Source organism: Pseudopodoces humilis, chromosome 13 (assembly GCF_049639895.1).
Source record: "Pseudopodoces humilis isolate 2021_Gansu_Grassland_sample_001 chromosome 13, ASM4963989v1, whole genome shotgun sequence".
NCBI lineage: Eukaryota > Metazoa > Chordata > Aves > Passeriformes > Paridae > Pseudopodoces > Pseudopodoces humilis.
The window spans coordinates 119535-138176 of NC_142212.1; the positions used below are offsets into that span (position 1 = coordinate 119535).

General features: G+C 41.1%; 1 protein-coding gene across 10 annotated transcripts in view; it reads right to left on the bottom strand.

Moving 5' to 3' along the window:
* The window catches only part of IQSEC1 (IQ motif and Sec7 domain ArfGEF 1), a 297837-nt gene that overhangs the window by 48556 nt on the left and 230639 nt on the right, over window positions 1-18642 (bottom strand). The window contains exon 1 of one of the 10 annotated variants that reach the window (XM_014261081.2): window positions 9945-10073. The exons of the other annotated variants lie outside the window; for them this stretch is intronic. Coding sequence (XP_014116556.2) covers window positions 9945-10009 — 65 coding nt within the window. The 5' untranslated portion in view covers window positions 10010-10073. Of the gene's footprint in view, window positions 1-9944; window positions 10074-18642 lie in introns of those variants that run through there. 10 annotated transcript variants of the gene reach the window in all.

Sequence of the window (18642 nt, forward strand, 5' to 3'; positions counted from 1 at the left end):
GCCTCCATGCACAACTTCATCTCACAAGAGCACTCCTTTGGCACAGGGTACACCCCACTGCTTCAAAGCTGCCTGTGCTTCAGTACTTGTGGTGCTCTTTGCCATAAATGAGGAGGTGCATTTAATTAAAGCTCTAATGTGGGCATTGTATTATCTCAAATTACCCCACAAAATGTTCTCCACAAACTTCTTAAAATGCAGAACTGGCCATATGTACTTCAAACAAGCCATGGTTTTGCATTTTTCTCCCCCCCTCAAATACAATATTTACCATTGGAGTGAGAGTATTTGAGCACAAGTTTATTATTAGTACAGTTTGAACTAGAACCTAGTCCTTATTGCCATGTCTGGTTTGTGCTGTCTAGTAAACAGAAGTCAATTATATTAAGAATTTACACAAATCCCCAAATTCAATAAGCACAATAACATTAACAAACCAATCTACCTTCAAATATACGCTGCCAAGAGTTCAAAGCTGTTATGATGGACAACAGCATTCACAGGCAGTGACAAAATCTTTGATCTGGGAAAGAAATATTGACCAATGTTTTTTACTTCCTATGCACTCTCAATTCAGCTGTTTCTGTTCAAAACAAATGAAACCTTTGAATGCACATCAAAGTAATGTCCCAGGTAATTCATTTGACTGAAGCTAAATATCATTGCAAGAAAAATCCAGACACCATTTGCATATGTCTCAGAAGCAAACCCTAACAAAGCAGTCACTTAATCTGTAATATTCGGTGGTGACAGTGCCAATAATAGCAGCCCAAGTCAAACAGTCTGAGAGGCATTGAGGGAGGGCAGAGCTCCACAGGAAGGTGCCCCTGAGTGCCCTGCAAGCCTGAGCTGCTCCCTGCTCCAAGCCCTGATTCTGAAACCACACAACAACCCCAGTGCCCATCCCCTGGACACTGCCAAGCTGTAATGCTCACTAAGTAACCCCATAAAAGGCATTAACAAAACTGCTTTTCAAAAAGGGCATTTTGACCCACACTCTTAGATGTCATCGGTAGCAGCAGAGAGCCAGGAGTGAATGATGAGAGATTATTTTCTCCCCACTGAAGCAGAATGCAGGAATGAAAACACTATCTCTTCTCCACATGGACAGTAGCGAGATGGAAATAGAGCAAAACAACAACCCACCCATTTTAGGCAATAACACTTAAAATAGGCTTAAGAACTAAGAATACCCCTTTGGGAAGAGCTTACTTGAGACTATCTTCAGCTTCCAAGGAGCACAAGGAAGGTTAACCAGCTCACAGATCACCTTTGTCAGACAGTGGCAGCATATTGGCAATCAGGCACGAGAATGTACAGAAGGATCCACCCAACCAACCCTCCCCAGTACCATTCAATGCCTCATGAACCCTCCTGCTAAAGGAAAAGCTGTATTTTATTGTCATTATTTAGCAAAAATAACAAGGGGACTGGCAGCACCAACAGAACCTGGGTGCAGCTTACAAATGTTCACTTCTATCTCAGGTAAAGTCAGCCAGCATCACTCACTGCCAATCTGTGTTAATCATCACCCAGCACATGTTCATTCAGCAACAACTCTTTTAAAAAAATGGATATTATGAAAAGATTACTATGGGGTGATAATTTGAGGCTTGTGGCTCAAACCAGCCCAAGTTTTGGAATTTTTGAAGTTTTTTTAGGGCCAGTTCTTTTTGATGTGTCAGCATAAAACACATTAACATCAGAAAATGCCCTGTATGCTTCACAAGGGTGCTTTGTTTCTCACATGGACTAAAGCTAACAATTTTAATGTAACTGTGGTGTCTATGGGATGGATGACTTCACAAAATCTGTGAAGGTCTGCCTCCCACTGCAGACTTTGTCCTGTCCCTGCTATGTAAACTTTTACACAATATGATAAGGTTGAAAAATTTGTGGAGTTTCTCAATGTGGCTGTAGTAGAATTTGACCTCAGCTATTTACAATGTATATAGATACACCATTCAGCAGCAGAAATCCTCTTAATTTAGCAAACCCACACTATATATGACATGTACTGAAGATAGCAAGATATTAGCTAGCACATGTCCTACTGTCCATATGACATGCCCTTCAGGCACTGCTAAGTTTAAAAAGAAAGATTTAGTGTCTGCAGCTGAAAAACCCTGATTTGCACGCACAGCTGAAGCAGCATTTGGTACAACACAAGAATCCTTGGTGTCCTGTGCTAGCCATCCTCCTCTTTCACCTCTTCAGCTGTTGTGTCAAGCCCGTCCCAGGAAGAGGTGAGTTCTCACTGCTGCTGAGAAATCAGCTTGCTGGCAATCAGGTTCTGTCAGAGATGAGCACTGATTTCCTCTTCCCAGTCAGGTCTTGGTGGATAAAACTCTTCTTTCCCCTCTTATATTCCATATATGATAGAAACATTAACTACTCTGAAGATGCTTAACAAAATCCTGTTTCATGAGTCAATGTTTCAGGCCTGGAAATTTCATACCTAGACTAAAACTACCTCATCTTAGATCAAATATACCTGATAAAGCCTATCACTTGACTCATTTTAAGGTTTTGCCCCTGTGCTATTTGAAATGCTTACAATTATGACACAGTACAGAGAGCTAGGAACAACTTTTTAGCAGACCAATCTTTCCCAGTACGTCTGTAAGAGAAATTAAGGATCGTCATAAAAAAAGAACATGCAGAGGGTCCATGCAGCAGAAATGACAACAAAACAATCTTTCTGTACTGGACACTGCATTGAGTAAAGTCTCAGAGCACTAACAACTGTGTTCATTTAGATCGTATTTTAACTTCTCTAGCAAATGAATGTTGCACAAAAGGACCTATTTAGAACAACCAAAGGATTTAATTTCAACTACTTATCATATATTGTTATTATCTAATGAGTTGTGCTTTCAAACAATGTCACTGATGAACATGAGGTACTTTGCTGTCTCTCTAGGATTTAAGAAATAGCTGGCCAAAATTATCTTCTTTTAAAATTAGAAAGGGACTGTTCAACTTCTACTGGTTGGTTGATTTCCCTCTGTAGTTACAGAGTAACACACTTTAAAAAGCCAATCCAAAAGGAGGATGGGCTGTTACAAGTCTGATCAGAGAAACCTCTCACTGATCTAATTGAATCTGGAAGAATATATAATATAGAAGTCCCACTCCATTTTAATCACTGCACAAACCCTCCACTTTGACTGCCAACTTTGCTGTGCCAAGTCTGAAAAAAAACGACCCAAAAAGAGAATGAAACCCTACAGTTTTCTCTACGGGGAAACAATTTAATTTTTTAATGTTTAAGTGCAAATGGGCATGGGAAACTCTCAGCAGATAGGAAAGAAAAGGATGAGTACACAGCATTTGTTCTTGCTCCCAGTGAAGCTCAGGGTGTTACCCAGCCAGTGAGAGCAGGACTGGCCTTGAGCATGCTGCACATGCCAGGAGAGAGGTGTTGTAACTCACTGGAACAGGAGCACTGCTCACCTGTGTAGTCACAGGCATCCTCATAAAAGAGAGATTTTATCCTCTGCTGCACACCCACGGCTTATACCAAAGTGTACAGAACATAGTGTTTAAGGAAACCAATTAATAGATTTTTTTTTGTTGGAAGTATAGGGCTTGGTGGAAAAGACAGTGTTTTAGATGATGCTTCAATTCAAAGCAATGTGCCCAAACACAGAAGGTATTGCAGATATACTCAAAGATACACAAATCTTCACTCTTGTAGGAATGAGACCTCAAAAGATTGCTCACAACCTTTAGTTCTAAAACCAGCTAAAGAGCTGACAGATGCTTTTTCTCATTCACAAACTTCCTTCCTTTTACATTTCCTCCCCATTATGCTGAGTCTATACATTTTACAGCTCCTTCTCTGTCAGAGAGGAATTAAGTGTAGGCTTTCAATAGAACTTCTGACTAGAGTAGAGTAGAGTAGAGTAGACTTCTGACAGAGTAGAGGAGTGGTTTCTGGGTGGTACAGGGGATGTTGCAGCTTCCTCTGGATGTAGCACAGCTGCCCAGCACTGCTGGCTCCCAGAAGCACCAACACTCTGCACTGCCTTTCGCTTAGAGTTGGACTTGAGGATCCCTGTGGGTCCCTCCCAGCTCAGGAATATTCTGTGACAGTGTCTGTGATGGGGATGCAGGTTGGCTTAGCTGGGGCTGCATGTGAGACTGCACAACAGAATGTGAGTCTAAAAATACTCAACTTGGGTAACTCTTGGTCATATATAGGCTCTTCATCATGGCAAAATTCACAGATCTTTCCACAATGGAAAAGTGTCCTTTAAGACAGGGGGTAGAAGCCCAGCTCCTGAAAACAAGGGTCACCATTTTGTGAAATGAAAATGTCAGATTATGAGAAGAGAGATTTTGAAAATCTCAACCAAAGACAGTGAGAAATGGTCTTGTGTAACATTCTGCACTGTGGTAGGAAGACCTGGAATACTCTTCTTCAAGGCTAACATAATCAAAAGCATCTTAATGACTTTTCAACAACAAAAAAAGAATCCAAGTTTGCATCACATTGTCATCATTTGGGACAAGTTCCATTAAGTCCAAATAATCCTCTGTTCTCTCACTTCACAAGGCATTAATGACTAGTATTAACAGGAAACTATTAGCTGTAAAGTCCCATTCTCTCAAATCTAAGAGTATTAAAATCAGCTCCTTCTTGAAACTAGTTTCTACTAAATCCTTGATATCGCTGGTATCTTCTAAACAAGACTCTCAGAGTAAAATACAAGAAAAGAAAATATAAACAAAACATAATGAACTTCCTTTCATGAATCCAAGAACGGCTGAGGTTAACACCTTGCAAAAAGGTAACTTTGAAGCATGAGAATCACCCCAGACACCTCTAGAATGGAAATTCAACAGCCGATTCACAGCACATTATGATAATGAGGAACCTCACAGAAAGAAAAATAAAGATAATTTTATTCCTGATTGAGAACAGAGTGATGTTAGATTGAGAGAAAATCTATTCTTAGGCTGTAACATGACCAGAAGATCAGGGATTTATGCAGGCCTGTTCTCTGTACTCAGATCCCTGGAATTGCAGCTGGACCAGGCACATCGCTGTCCCTCTCAATAGAAGGATGACTTCCTGAGCACAACCCCCAAACAAGGAGGGAAACCCTGTCTCTGGTACTATCTTTAAAAGCAGGACAGCATCCAACTAAATCATCTGTTCCTACACATGGATATACCCTTGGAATTCTGTGCAGGCACTGACATGGCCTAACCCAACCTGAACCCATGACAATTGAAGGATCTCTCCTATAACCATTCCTACTGCAGGCTATAAAGCACCATTACACTCAAGTCAAATCCAGTTCAGGGTCCAGCTGCCACTGCCATTTGTAACTCCCCATGTGATCTGAGATGGATCTAGGTCCATTCTGCCATAAAGGTGCAGAGTGAAAACTAAATTAAAAATAAACTGTGAACATTCCTGCAGCACAGAGTCAGGGCTGACCGCAAACATTCCCTGCGACAGAAAACACATCAACTTTGCATTCTTGCTGCCTTTGCCTTGTGTGAGGATGACTGGAAAGGTCACGGATATATTAATGAACTGAAGGAAGTTGGTTTTCTTTTTCTGTGTTCATGACACATCCATCCTTGTTAAACTGGTGAGTTTTAGGGGCAACTGGAAGTTTTTGGACTAAATAATGGAATCCCTCAAAAAAAAAGTTTAGGATTCTTTTTCTGTGGCCATGCCCTGTATGTAGCCACTGATGTGAATGGAAGTCAGATCATAACTGGCATTTTGTTTGTGCTTGCATAGGAGAAAGCAACTGGGAATTATGTCCGTTGTTTGTAAGCACAAATTTAACTGGGATGACACTGAACTACTGAAAGAATCTAATTAACAGATATAATACATCAATTTCCTGTAGTAAAGGCTATCAAAGCCATCATTCTAATTTTCTGCTTCTTTCACAGGGAGAGAATGGTTTGATTTTTTTATCATACCAAAGCTTGTCTTTTTCACTTTATTTTTATTAAAGATGTCTCTACAATTATTTCATGAGAATGATTTGTCTTTTGTCTATTATAAGGAAGCAAAAGGATTTATTTAGCTAAATTTGCATTCCCCTTTAACGTAATACTGGGGGGCTTTGTGCTACAGTGGATTAAAGCAGCATCTGTTCTTCTCTGGAAACCTGGAGTCAAATCACAGCAGTGCAATGAAGTTGCCATCTCTGTCTGTACCCTAAATGGAACCTAAATAAAATTCAAATGGATTCCCAGAAGAGACAAGAAGGGCAATGTAAGTAAAATATTTTTGATTAAGAAGTCTTGCTAAAAAAGTCCATGATCAGTAACTGTTTTTGCATAACAGAGATGCATGAATTTAAAAAAAAAAAAAAAGTATTTACATAACTTTTTACAAAAAATGGCAATATACAAGATACTAAAAGTGAACTTCCAAACATTGGGCTGATTCTGCTCTTGTAACTACACAGCCTTCCGAGGCAACAGAAATAAAGCAGCAGACTCAGGAATATGAATTTGGCTTGTGGCCCATACCCTGTTTAAATACAAATGACATCTAAACAAAGCATGGTTCACAAAAGCAATGCACCAACACACTTTCCCCTTAACTCATGATCCACCTCCTCATAATTCCGGTTGCTCTGTGGATGAGGCAGTGTCTGGGTTAGGGGCACATTCTCACCAATTTAATGTAACAAACAGAGCAATCAGGGCTCCACCTTGGTTACAGTTTCTGAGGTCTCCTGCAGTTCTGTTATTAAATAAACATAAAAAGAAATAATTGATTGACAGCTGCTGTGATTAAAATATGCCTGACTCAGAAATTTATGATTAAATTATCATTGAGTCTAACAGACAAAGAACCATGCAAATGCTGAAGAAGCAAAAAAATTGCATCCTGAATGATCTTCATGAATTATGGTAAATCCTTGCACTGAAAAGGTACAACAAACCAGACTCAGGCTGTGATGCTTCGTGACTTTTTAAAAAATTCAATATTCAAAAATACAGTACCTTAAACCCTCCTTTGCACCTCTCAGAATCCTGCAGGAACTGGAAGCCTCATGGCTCATTCAGGAAGCAACTCCTCACTTCCAGCACTTGCATCCCAAGGTTTTGCTGGCTTTTGAACACCAGTGGTGTTAAATACCACAGAACACAACTGCAGTATGTGAGCAGCTGTTTAATACCTACAGGTAACATCCACAAGTGCTGGCATTCACCATCAGAGCACTGACTACCTCTAGGCCAGCTTTTATTATTCATCTCCTTCTCACTGGTGTTCAGAGCAGGCACAGTTTGCAGGCATCTTTAGAGTAATCACCCAAATGTGCTAATCAGCTACACCATTATGAGATCTGCCTCTTCACAGAGTTGGAGACTTGACATCTTTCAACTCCAGGGAAAACATCATCAGTGTAAAGGTAAACTCTTGTTTCAAAGGAGTTGTTGCATCCAAAGTCCTTGCACTGCTCTTAAGGCCCTCAAAGGCATGAAACAATCCCAGGTTCCAAGCAATAGAAAAGTATTCTCTTCATGAAGACACAGTAATGGGAGAAACACTTTCTACAGCCATATGAACAGATTCTCTTGAAAGATGTTTCATTTTGCAAACATGAAATGGTCTCAGGGTGAAAAAACACATGTAAGGCCATGAAATCCTAAGAAATTACTTTCCATGTCTCCAGAGAAACACCCTGCAAACCATTGGTGAAGGCACCTTGTTCAGCAGAGAAGGTCTCCTTGCCCAGCAGGCACTCCCTCGCTCTAGTCCCTGCAACCTTCCAATACAAGACTAACAGGAACAACAAATCAGAGTTACTGTTCAACTTGGTATTTGCACTTTTCAGGAGAAAAACTGAATCCCTGGGTTTCCTTGCCTGAAAGCTGCAAATTATTCCATGAAACTGAACTGCAGGTTGTTTATTAACTGCACCAGGATTCCCAGAGGGCTTCTAAAGGGGCAAAGAAACTGAATGCTGTTCAGAACATTCAGTTCACAGAGCACTATGGCTTTCACTGGTTAGCTCCAGATCTTGGATTACAGTATCTAGGATGATAATGAATTATTTCAGATTAGTAGAAATAGGAAAAATAAAGGATGATAGATGATTTCACATGAGAAATATGAACTTCTATTATGAGTTTCTATTTAATCAGAAGAAAAAAGCCCAGCTGATTGAGAACATAGATTGTTACTTTGTAACAGTACTCTCAATATCTTTCAGGAACTAGAATAAGCCATTTCAACAGCAAAACCAAATCTGGTACAAAAGTAGAAGTAAAATGGAAAGTGGGTCATTTTATTCAGCATGGCCATAGTTCTCCCAAAGCACTTGATAGATGTAATGAATTCTGCATTTATATGAAGGATAGCTGCCACAGGAATAGACATAGTTAAACACAACCGTCCAAACTAAGTACTCAGCAATTCTTCTTTTAGCACATCAGGCAGAATAATCAAGTTTAACTGAAAGGAAGTGCACAGCAATGTACAAATGGAGGAAAAAAGTCTGAAACAATGATGAATAACAGAATGTTACTGTGTAATAGGCAAATCTGTCACTAAAGTAACTGTTATGAATTATGTTTTTAGCAAGCCATGCAAAGGTAACATCACTTATGCAAACATTACCAAGTCCACACAGGAAACTTACATTATTCTTTTCCTTAAGGGTAAAAAATGCGCAGAAGGATCATTAAACGTATGACTAAACTGTGCTATGAAACACTTTATCAAAAAACATTTTGCCTTTCTTCTCTAGAAAAGCAACTGTTGCATTCATACATAGTTACACTGAATCCAGTCACTTCCTCCTTTTATATTCCAAACATGCCCACACCCAATTTAAGATGTTTTCTATCTTTAGCTAAGTTGAAAAATTTTTAACAGTCAAACAGCTAAGCATTTGGCTGAATTACTTAGTGGAATAAACTTCCATGATGCATTGGAGATAAATTCATCTTGCAAGTGCACTGCAAGTGCAGGATAACTTTTTTAGTTTACCATAAATTCACACACAGCATCACACCAAAAAACTCGTTTGTGCATGGAGTTTTCAGATAGCTCATGAACAGAGCTCTGTGTTGCTGTACTTTTGACATGCATTATTTTGGTTGTTAACAACATCATTACAATAGGGACTGTATGTTTTAACATGACAAATCCCACTCACTGTTTCTCCTGCGTCATTTATTCAAGTATCTGTACTTCAAAGGCCTTTAAATTATACTTTTTTTTCTTTCCTTTTATTTCCTGGCTGAGGGCACGAGTGGCAAATGTTGATTTACCCATCTGACACGCCTTCTCATGTAGCCAGGACAAGGCCAGGTCTCCGGCTGGCCCCAGACACCGGGAACAGCCTGTACCAGAGCTCTGCAGTAAAACCCACACTAATTTGACACAAATCATGTGATTCCTTGCTCCCTCCCGAAAAGCAGTGTTTACACATCGGTGTCTGGAGCGGCACACGCCAGGTCAGCTCACAGTCTGCTGCCACAGCTCTGGATTTATGTCTCTGCCTGTCACCCACAGCCAGCACAGCGCAGCGGGGCAGCTTGGGACGCCGCGGTTAAACCACGGAGATAATTTAGCCGTCGGTCCTGCAGGGCAGACAGAGCCTCCGCCTGTCCCCGCTCCCGATCCGGGACACAGGGAACGAGGTCCGGATCGCAGCGACCCGGAGATATCCCGGGGACAGCGGGGCTGACCCCAGGGACAACCCTCAGAAATCGCGGCTGCGATCCCGGGAATAACCTCCAGAGACAACCCCCAGGGACAATAGGGGTGACCGCAGGGACAATCCCCAGGGACAAAAGGGTGCCCCAGCGCCAGCAGGACACCCCCAATCCCATCTTCCCGCACCGCCCCATAGCGAGCCCGAGCAGCGGAGGCGTTGGAGGCGCGGAGCCCTTTGTGCGGCAGCGGGGTCGCGGGGGCCACCGCTGCACCCCTCGGCAGCGCTCACCAGCTATCCAGCTCCAGCTCCAGCAGCGACTGGGTCCGCTCCGAGCTGCAGTGTAGGCACCACATGGCCGGGCCGTAGCGTCGGGCGGGGAGCTCCCCGCCACCATAGCCGCCCCTCGGGCCGCCCCGCCCCGCGCCCGCTCCCCTCAGCAGGCGGCGGGGGGCAGGGAAGCGGGCAGAGCGCACGCGTGGAGGGCGGGATTCCCTGAAAAAGCGCGGCTCCCAGGGCTCCCCTCACGCCAGCAGCCCTCACACCCCTCACTGGACCCGGGGGCTTCTCGATGCGGCTCCAGCGGCCACGGTTCTTCAAGGGCTCCCTTCACACCCTTCGCCGTGTCCGGGGGCTTCTCGGGCCCCCAACAACAAAATACCAACACCCTCCCCACAGGTTCATACTCTGTAATAACACAACAAAGCTCCGCTGGCCGGTCTGTGCATTTGGGGAAACTTTATCACGAACTGAGAATCTCATTCAGGCGAAGCGGACGCAAGGAGGAGCATGGTGCAAAGCTGTGCATTAGACATACCTCGTATTTATACATCCCATGAGGGCTGATCACGTCTTTCAGGGTGGTAAAAAGAATCGAGGCAACTTTAGTTAAACCCCCATTAAACACTTGGATGGAGCGTGCGTTTTGCACAGTTTCCTAAGGAAGCATTAGGCATAGATTCCAATAAGCCTAGGTTTAACTAGCTTTCAGTGAAACTCAAACACGTTCAGGAATGACACACCTTCACCGGCTGTTTTCACAGGAATGTCACTGCAAGGCTTTAACCAGAGGCTATTTATGCGGTAATGCACGCTTTCAACATCTAATGGTTATACCCGCAGAACGTCTGGGATCCACAACCCCACGTTTTTCTGGCCCTGACTCAATGCTTCCTGCATCAAGCTTCATCTCTCCTTGTAAGCAGAGACAAAGCAGAGACAAATTCAAAGCAGTTCTCAAAAGTCAACCTCCCATTCGGAAACCAATTTCCATTTAGGAACCAAGTGCAGCCAGTTTCAGAATGGGCTGTGAAGAAGACATATTGGAAAAGGTGGCTGGAAAGCTCTGACCTCAAAAGCAGACACAGAATTTTCTGAAGAATGTGCTTTTCTGAAGCCACTTCAAACACAATCTTCCTTCTACAGATACAACCACGCTAGATCAGCAAATAACCAAGCAATACAAACACATCCCATTCCAAACACTGCGTGGATAATTGCTACAGATGGCTTTCCCCCCATCAATGTCAAGCATCCAAAATTCCCAATTTAGTTTCAGCCATTCTGGTACAGTTTTTGTTAGATCACTTCTTGCTTGAATAAGTCATTAAAATTTAAAGTAGAGATTAAATGCCCAAATCATCTACACATTTAAGATCTCACATGTATTTCAACAAGGAGAATTAAACAGAAAAACAAAGTCTTGCTGCACTATGCAGACAACATTGTGGTTTCTGAGTCGAGGCAGCCTGTTGCAGTTATTTTTGGAGGAATTTTTTGTGAGTGTTTCAACATTCCAAAACCATTTTAATTCAACCATAATCAATAGTGTACATTCAATTTTCCCTCAGGTAACAATAACTGTAATCCACACTGCACAATCCACCCTGTCTCAGGTGGTGATTTAGAACAGACCTCTAGGTCTATGACTTCTTAGGACAATTTTTGGTGGCACATAGCTACGTTTCTTTGCCATCCTGATGGCAGAGGTGCTGAACCTCTGAGAGCTGATGTTTCAGGCCCCAGAAGACAGGGGCAGGAGAGGCTCTTCTACCAATGCAGAGCCAAACATGGGCTTCTATAGCACTTTATTGCTCTGCACTTCGCATAGGAAGCTTTGGCAGAATCAATAGGATGTATATTCTCTGTTGTCCTCCTGCTGCTATTTTGACTAACTAGCAATTTTGCTTTTTTGCTAACTAGCAATAGTTTCCACTAAGATATTGTACAAATATGTCGTGCAGTGTAAGAAGGTCAAAAAGTAACTTCTCATGTCCTACTATCCTTATTCCCAGCACAACATGAAGTGATCTTTGCTTCATTAGATCAACTTGACTTAAGCAAAAATGAAGAACCTGTGAAATCTCACTGAAGAGCAAGTAAACAAAGATTTTAAAGCATGATTTTACAGTCTCCAGTCCAGCCCAGCCCAGAAGTATGAGGGAAATAATTGTGAAACAAGTGGGCTGACTGACCACAGGAAGAGCTTATTGTGACAAGCAGCTCGCTCACTGTAGCTGCTGCTTCATTCACTTTGGACCACTGCAGTTTCCAGCCAGTTGCTCAACAAGCAGCACTCTCAAACGACAATATCTCAGCAGTGAATGACTCCCTCAGACCATTCAATCCTCCCTGCTAAAGCTAACCCTATTTTATTTCTAATACAGAAATATAATTAAACCTTAGATTAAATGCAACACTGAAATTTTGGTTTATCCAGTAATTTACATAAATCACTATTTAATGTGTTAATGGCTAAAACAAAGTTTATAAACCCCTAGAGTGCAACAAACTCAATTTGTAATTATAAGCAAACAGCAATTGGTTCAATATGCCATCTAAATCTACAGTAATTATGACCCTACTTAAAAGGTAATTCCCAACTTAATCACACTTAATCACCATTATTTCCAAGATCTGAAAAGACTGAAAAATAAGCATTTGTCTTGCATTTTGCTCGAATAAATGCAAAGGGTTACACAGGCAAAAAAACAAAACAAAAAACAACAACAAAAAAAACCAACAAAAAAACCCACCAAAAAACCAATAAACCCAGAAGAAAAAACCTACTACTGGGGAGTAGTTTTCTTCCTGCAGAGTATAAATACAGGCATGCAGCATTGTACAATAAACTGCATATACAGGTCAAAATACCTGTTATTCCTCTCACAGTGGGATTTGGAGGGGTATTAATGAACAAGAAATGCTAACCCATGTGGATCCTCCACTTTCTGCCTCCCATGGTGAATTCTGTTTCTCATGGTCTCCCTCCACCCATGTTTACCTGTACACCTAAGTACATGTGTAAACAAAGTATTCGGTAAAAAAGATTGGGATAGATAAGTTTCAAGTATGTACAGCACAATCCTCTTTCACATTACTCTCTTTTGGTGCACAGTGAGAATTATCAGTGAACAACAATTGATCCTCTAACCATATAAAGCATCATAATGCTCCCACATGACCTGGAATTACATGGAATTCTCAAGTATGACAGGGAATTCTTCAAAAGCTAACATGCTCCTGTACTCATTCCAGTTTTGTATCCCCCAAAAGTGGATTTATCTTCTCTCATACACATTTCTGCATTTTCCATGGCTCTGTACTAAATAATTTCATTTTTTTAATGCCATCACACAAAAATCAGCATAAAAACAGTAACTACAATTTCAGTTCATTTTTTAAACTGAATTTATAAAGCCTTTAAACAAACACATCTGGGAAAAGGCTTTATGCTGTCAGTTGCTATGGAGTAGGCAAAACAATGAATCTTTGTAGTCCCTTTTGCTCTCCAAAGAACAAAGTCTATTTAAGGCAAAGGAAATCTTCACTGATTTCAAGGGTTTGGAGACCCAAAGTGGTACTTTTCATCCATCTATCTCAAAGCCCCTCACCTTTACAAAACTTAAACAAGATTATTCCTGTGTGAATGATAGGAATACTGAAGCATAAAGATTATAAACTGCAACAGAGGAAAATTAGAATAACTTCTCTCAGTTGCCTTGCAGATCAGCGGGAGAATTAAAAGTGAAACAGTTCTACATCTTCCTGTACATCTATCTACATGTTCTGCTTCTTTATCCCCTCCCACAAAACAAGATGCTGTGCTCTACAGAGGGAGGAAAGATCAGTGTGTGTTGCTGGCCCTCAAAAGAAACCTTGCCAGAGAAAAGTTGTGCTCTCCAGCAAAGTCTCTCCATACCCTGGCTAGAAGATTTACATAAGAGCAGCAATTTTGGAACAAAAAAGGAAATTTCACATGATAACAAGGTTTCAAAATGCTAAGATACACTGATTTACCAAGGCTGGAGCATGCAAACCAGTCAACTCTGCAAACTACAGCAAGTTATGAAGCACCTATAGCAAATCTCAGAGCTGAGAGAAACAATGCCTAAAGAGGCATTGAGACTGCAGTCAAATCATTAGACCAGAGCAAGGATTCCTGACTGAAAATACCCTGCTGTCACTACTCTGACCTGGTTTTGTCCCTCAGAGTCAGTAGTTGATCCTACAAACCCTCACTTGTGCTAGAAGCTATTGTAAACTGTATTAGTGGTGCACTATAACACTGCCTTATTATTTAGATCCACAGCAACAGCACTGGGAAAAGTAACATTAGGCAGAGCATTTTTGAACACAACTTAGGTTTGTCTCTCAGACAGCTCTGAAATGCTGCTCATGCTGCTTCTAAGCTCATGTGCTCCTCCTCTGGCCCTGCCTCTGATCCCCATAATGCAGCTCACAGAAAGATACAGTTTTGGTTTTCTACAAAATGAATCCATTACTAGATAACTACATTTCATTATAACACTATTGAGAGATTTAAAATTTCTTATAACAGATCCACAGGCACACTGAACTTTTTTAAATACCAAATACTTCCCTTTGAAAAGAATTTAGCAAAGGCTTTTCTGCAGCTGTCACTGTTACTGCCACTCACCCCAGCAGCGAAATGATACCTGAGGAGCAGAAGCTGCAAGAAAGGTCAGTCAGCACTGAGAGGTGGTTCTTCAAGAGGAAATATTTCCTTTTCATAAATCCATGGATGGAAGGATAGTGGATTCTTGGAAATCTCCCAAAGACTGTACAGAGGCTGACAAGAGAGCCCCCTTAGAAAAAAGTTCATCTGGAAGCCTAGAAAGCCACTCTCTTCACCAGAAATCATAGATGGAGTAAAAGGGAAAGGGAAATCTCTAATCTGATTTCATGGGGCAATAAAGGCAGGACTCTGTACTAGGAATACAAGGTGACTGCAATTATAACTCTGCTGATACCATTATATGTATAAAACTCCTTTGTCCTTTCCAAGTGAAATACATACAAGGGTGGCTCCTTCATTCTCCTCATGTGGGGTGGCACCTTCTCTGTGGAATCCAGAGTTCCCACAGTCCAGGACACACCTAAACATTTGCAGTACTAGGTCACTAGGTTCCTGTGGCTGTGTGTTTGGTGCCACTGCTGAGCAAGGGTGGTGGGCATCGAGCCTGTGGGGATCAGGATGGAGAAACTCAGGATGTAAGGAACATATCCTGATGCTCTAAACCAGCAGATCTCAGAGGGAAAGCTGAAACCATGGGTTCCCTCTTCCAGACTGTTACTCAGCCATAATAAAAGACTGAAAAAGTAATTGCTACTGAATAAAATATCTTGCAATGAATTTGGACAGGAAACACACATTGAGATGATACAAATAATGCACGGGGAAAATACACATTCAGTTAATGCTCTTGAACACCCTGTGTAAACCAACTCAACCCAAATAATCCTTTAAAAATATTCCATACCAGAAAGTTCCTCAGAGCTCCCTTGTTTTTCCTGCTTTCATTTCATGGCACTAATAATGTATTTTCTGTAAAAAGCGCTTCTTTGGGATTAATGGCAGCCGAGATTAACAATGCTTAGTTATGCTTCATGTCATCAACATCTCAAAAGCTCTCCATCCCCAAGAAAAGCATGATTATGTTTACTTGATATTTAATGTTTTGGGGTTTTTTCTCTCCTGTTTGAACAATTCATACATTTACTGAGATGAGTGAGCTTCACTGTGCACACTGAAATCAAGTAGAAAGACACATGACTGATTTTAACATTTTTTTACTAGTATTTTCTACTTCTAAAAAATACAGAATTGCGTTTCTTTGAACACATACGTGAAAAGAATTACAAACCCCACAGAAAATGGCTGAAAGCTTGGGAACATAATTACTATTTAGCACTAAAGTAAATACTTGAATGTTGCTACTTTAGATTCTGGACAGAACTGTGTCTCCAGCAGCATTTGTGACATCTGGCTCAGGATAATGTGCTGCTCTCAGAGATCACGTGTGCAGTGTGTATCATGCAGAAGGACATATTTTCCACGAGTGCCTTTCTGCATGCACCATTTGAAACCAAGGAATTTTTCTCCTTGAAGCACAGACTATGTTACAGTTGTTTATTTTTATAGCAACCACCAAGTTTAAACTGTCAGTAAAATGAAAAGCATCACTACATTCCTATATATAAATAATAATAATTTTAAAAATTACCAAAGTCCAATTCTAAGGTAGAGAAATCACTTTTTCACAAACTGCATATTTAAACACATGAGTAAGAAGAAGGTTACAATGGAGGTCTTATTATTTACCTAATGAAGTTAAATTTAAAGGCACTTCATGAAAATATTTTCATGGTTTCTGTATTAGTGCATGGCTGTGCAATGCAATTACTTTTATATCTAGACAAATATTTATCTACACTCCCATTTTGTCAAGTCCATCAGTATTGAGATGCACTGTAGTACTCAGAAAGAAAACTTGACTAAAATGCAGGAATATTTACAGACACTTCTTTTTGGCATTGCGCATGCTTCAACTGATCCTGCAGGCGACTGTCACCATCAGTGTCCCTTTCCACAAAACGCTGCAGAAGCCTTCAGCTGAAGCTTTCTGTAGAGTGAAAAGGGTGATCACAATGGAAACCCAAACCAACAAACCCATATTCCCCAGCAGTGATCATGCAGCAAAATGAGTTCTGGGCTAAGGTTACCCTCTACAGACACAGTACAGGGAACAGCTGTGTGTGTGCAACACCACTCTGTGCTTACAGAGCTCAGCCTCCACTTATTGACTTTGGTCCATGAACCACACTCAAGAACCATAAAAACTCAATCCTAGCTGAAAGTAAAAACAAATGTTGACTTTTTCCATAGTAATCTTTATAGGGAATAGAAACTTAAGTGGTGTAAACAAAAACAGGAGTGGAAGCAAGAACAACACACCTTGGAGAAACACTCAATACCAACATGGAATGAAGAGCATAAAAAAAAGAGTATTTTTGTTCCCGTTTCCTGACTGGAGCCTGGAAGGTAGCACAGCATGTTCCAGTGCCCTCTCTATGGAATGTGCTGAACTCTCAGAAAAAAGGCTGGGCAGCTCAGGCTGCTTTCACAGAGAAACAGGGCACCTGTGTCCATCCTGCCCAAGCTCTGGGCATGGCAGGGCTGAGGCAGAGCACCAGTGTGTGCCCACTGTCCCACTGCCTGCTCCAGACAGCTCCCAATTCCAATCATAATCTGAAAACATACCTACTCTCCATCATTGTCCAAACTTGCAAAAAGAGGTGAGATATAAAAAGGTAAGATAACATTGTGTTGTTTTTCTACCCACGTTAAACCAGAGGGAAGAAGCAATCAGAAAATACCAAATCTAAATGGCATTGCTGCATTTTACATGCAATGCATCAGGGACTGAGAAGCAGGGCATTTATTACTACAGTGATCAATCCAAGCTAAGGAGACAGGTATTTGCTGTTTGGCACTAGTCCTGATGAGTGTGCCAGTCCAGAGCACAGAGATGCACGTGTGACACCTTCACATTGCCTTTACTATCACACTGACCTGTACAGTGTGGTAAGGGAAGAAAGGACCAGGAAAACCCCTCTTTCCAGCGCTTTGGTGCAGATAACCAATTACATTTGCCAATACGTTCAATGGAAAGAAATGTGCATCCCCAGTGTTAGATCTGTGGGGAACACCCAGATTTGCCTTAAATCTCTCCTAGGCACCATTAGCAAAATACCAAGAGGAAACAATTTGCACATGAGTATGCACAATAGATCTTTGTTCACAGATGAACAGGATATATTTTGTTTCCTTTTGGAAATGCATAACTCCTGAATTTTATAACAAGAGTTATCCTTTGGCACAACTGCATACTGAATAAAGATATCAGGGTGCAAAATTTTCATCTTCTAAAATTGTTACTTATTGAAGTCCTTGATTTGAATCTGGATAAAAAAGCAAAGGATCTGTCTTGCTTTAAGGGGAGAACAGAATGGTATCACTGAATGGCACACAGACAGGGCAGTCTGACTCACCCTCCTTTTACTTCCTCTGAAGGGGTATTTCCACACACCACTGACCATCACCTGCCCCACAAGGTGTGGGGTAAGATACCTATACATAAACCTAAGCATATTTTAAATCACTGCCTTCAAAAGGCAAAAATGGCAAAAGAAATCACATTTCTCACACTCAAAACAGAAATGTTATTTTGCAATAAACTGTAGTGCTGAAGTGAAAATTCACTGAAGTGAAAATTCACTTTAAACTTTAGATTGACCTTTTGTCCTGTCACAGAAAACATTTAATGAATTAAGTCTCATCTAAATCTTAGACAAAAAGGAAAATTAAAATCCATTATGTTAATTAATTACATGGTACAATTAAGAGTAGGTATTCTTTCAAATGCAAACAGTTAATTTACACCTAGAACCACCCCAGGTGTCCTAGGAAAAGCTGCTAACCAATCTGGAGATTAGGGAAGTAATTTGAAATGTGAATTCATTTGCTTTACCATCACATGTTCTTTCCTCCCCCCACACCCCACTCTAGGTGCCCATGCTATGAACTCACAGTTTGTATCTTGGCAAATAATACTACCCTGAGGCAATAAAAGAGACAAAGAATGCATTGTAATTGGATAATCTTTGGCATCCACCTAAGATTACT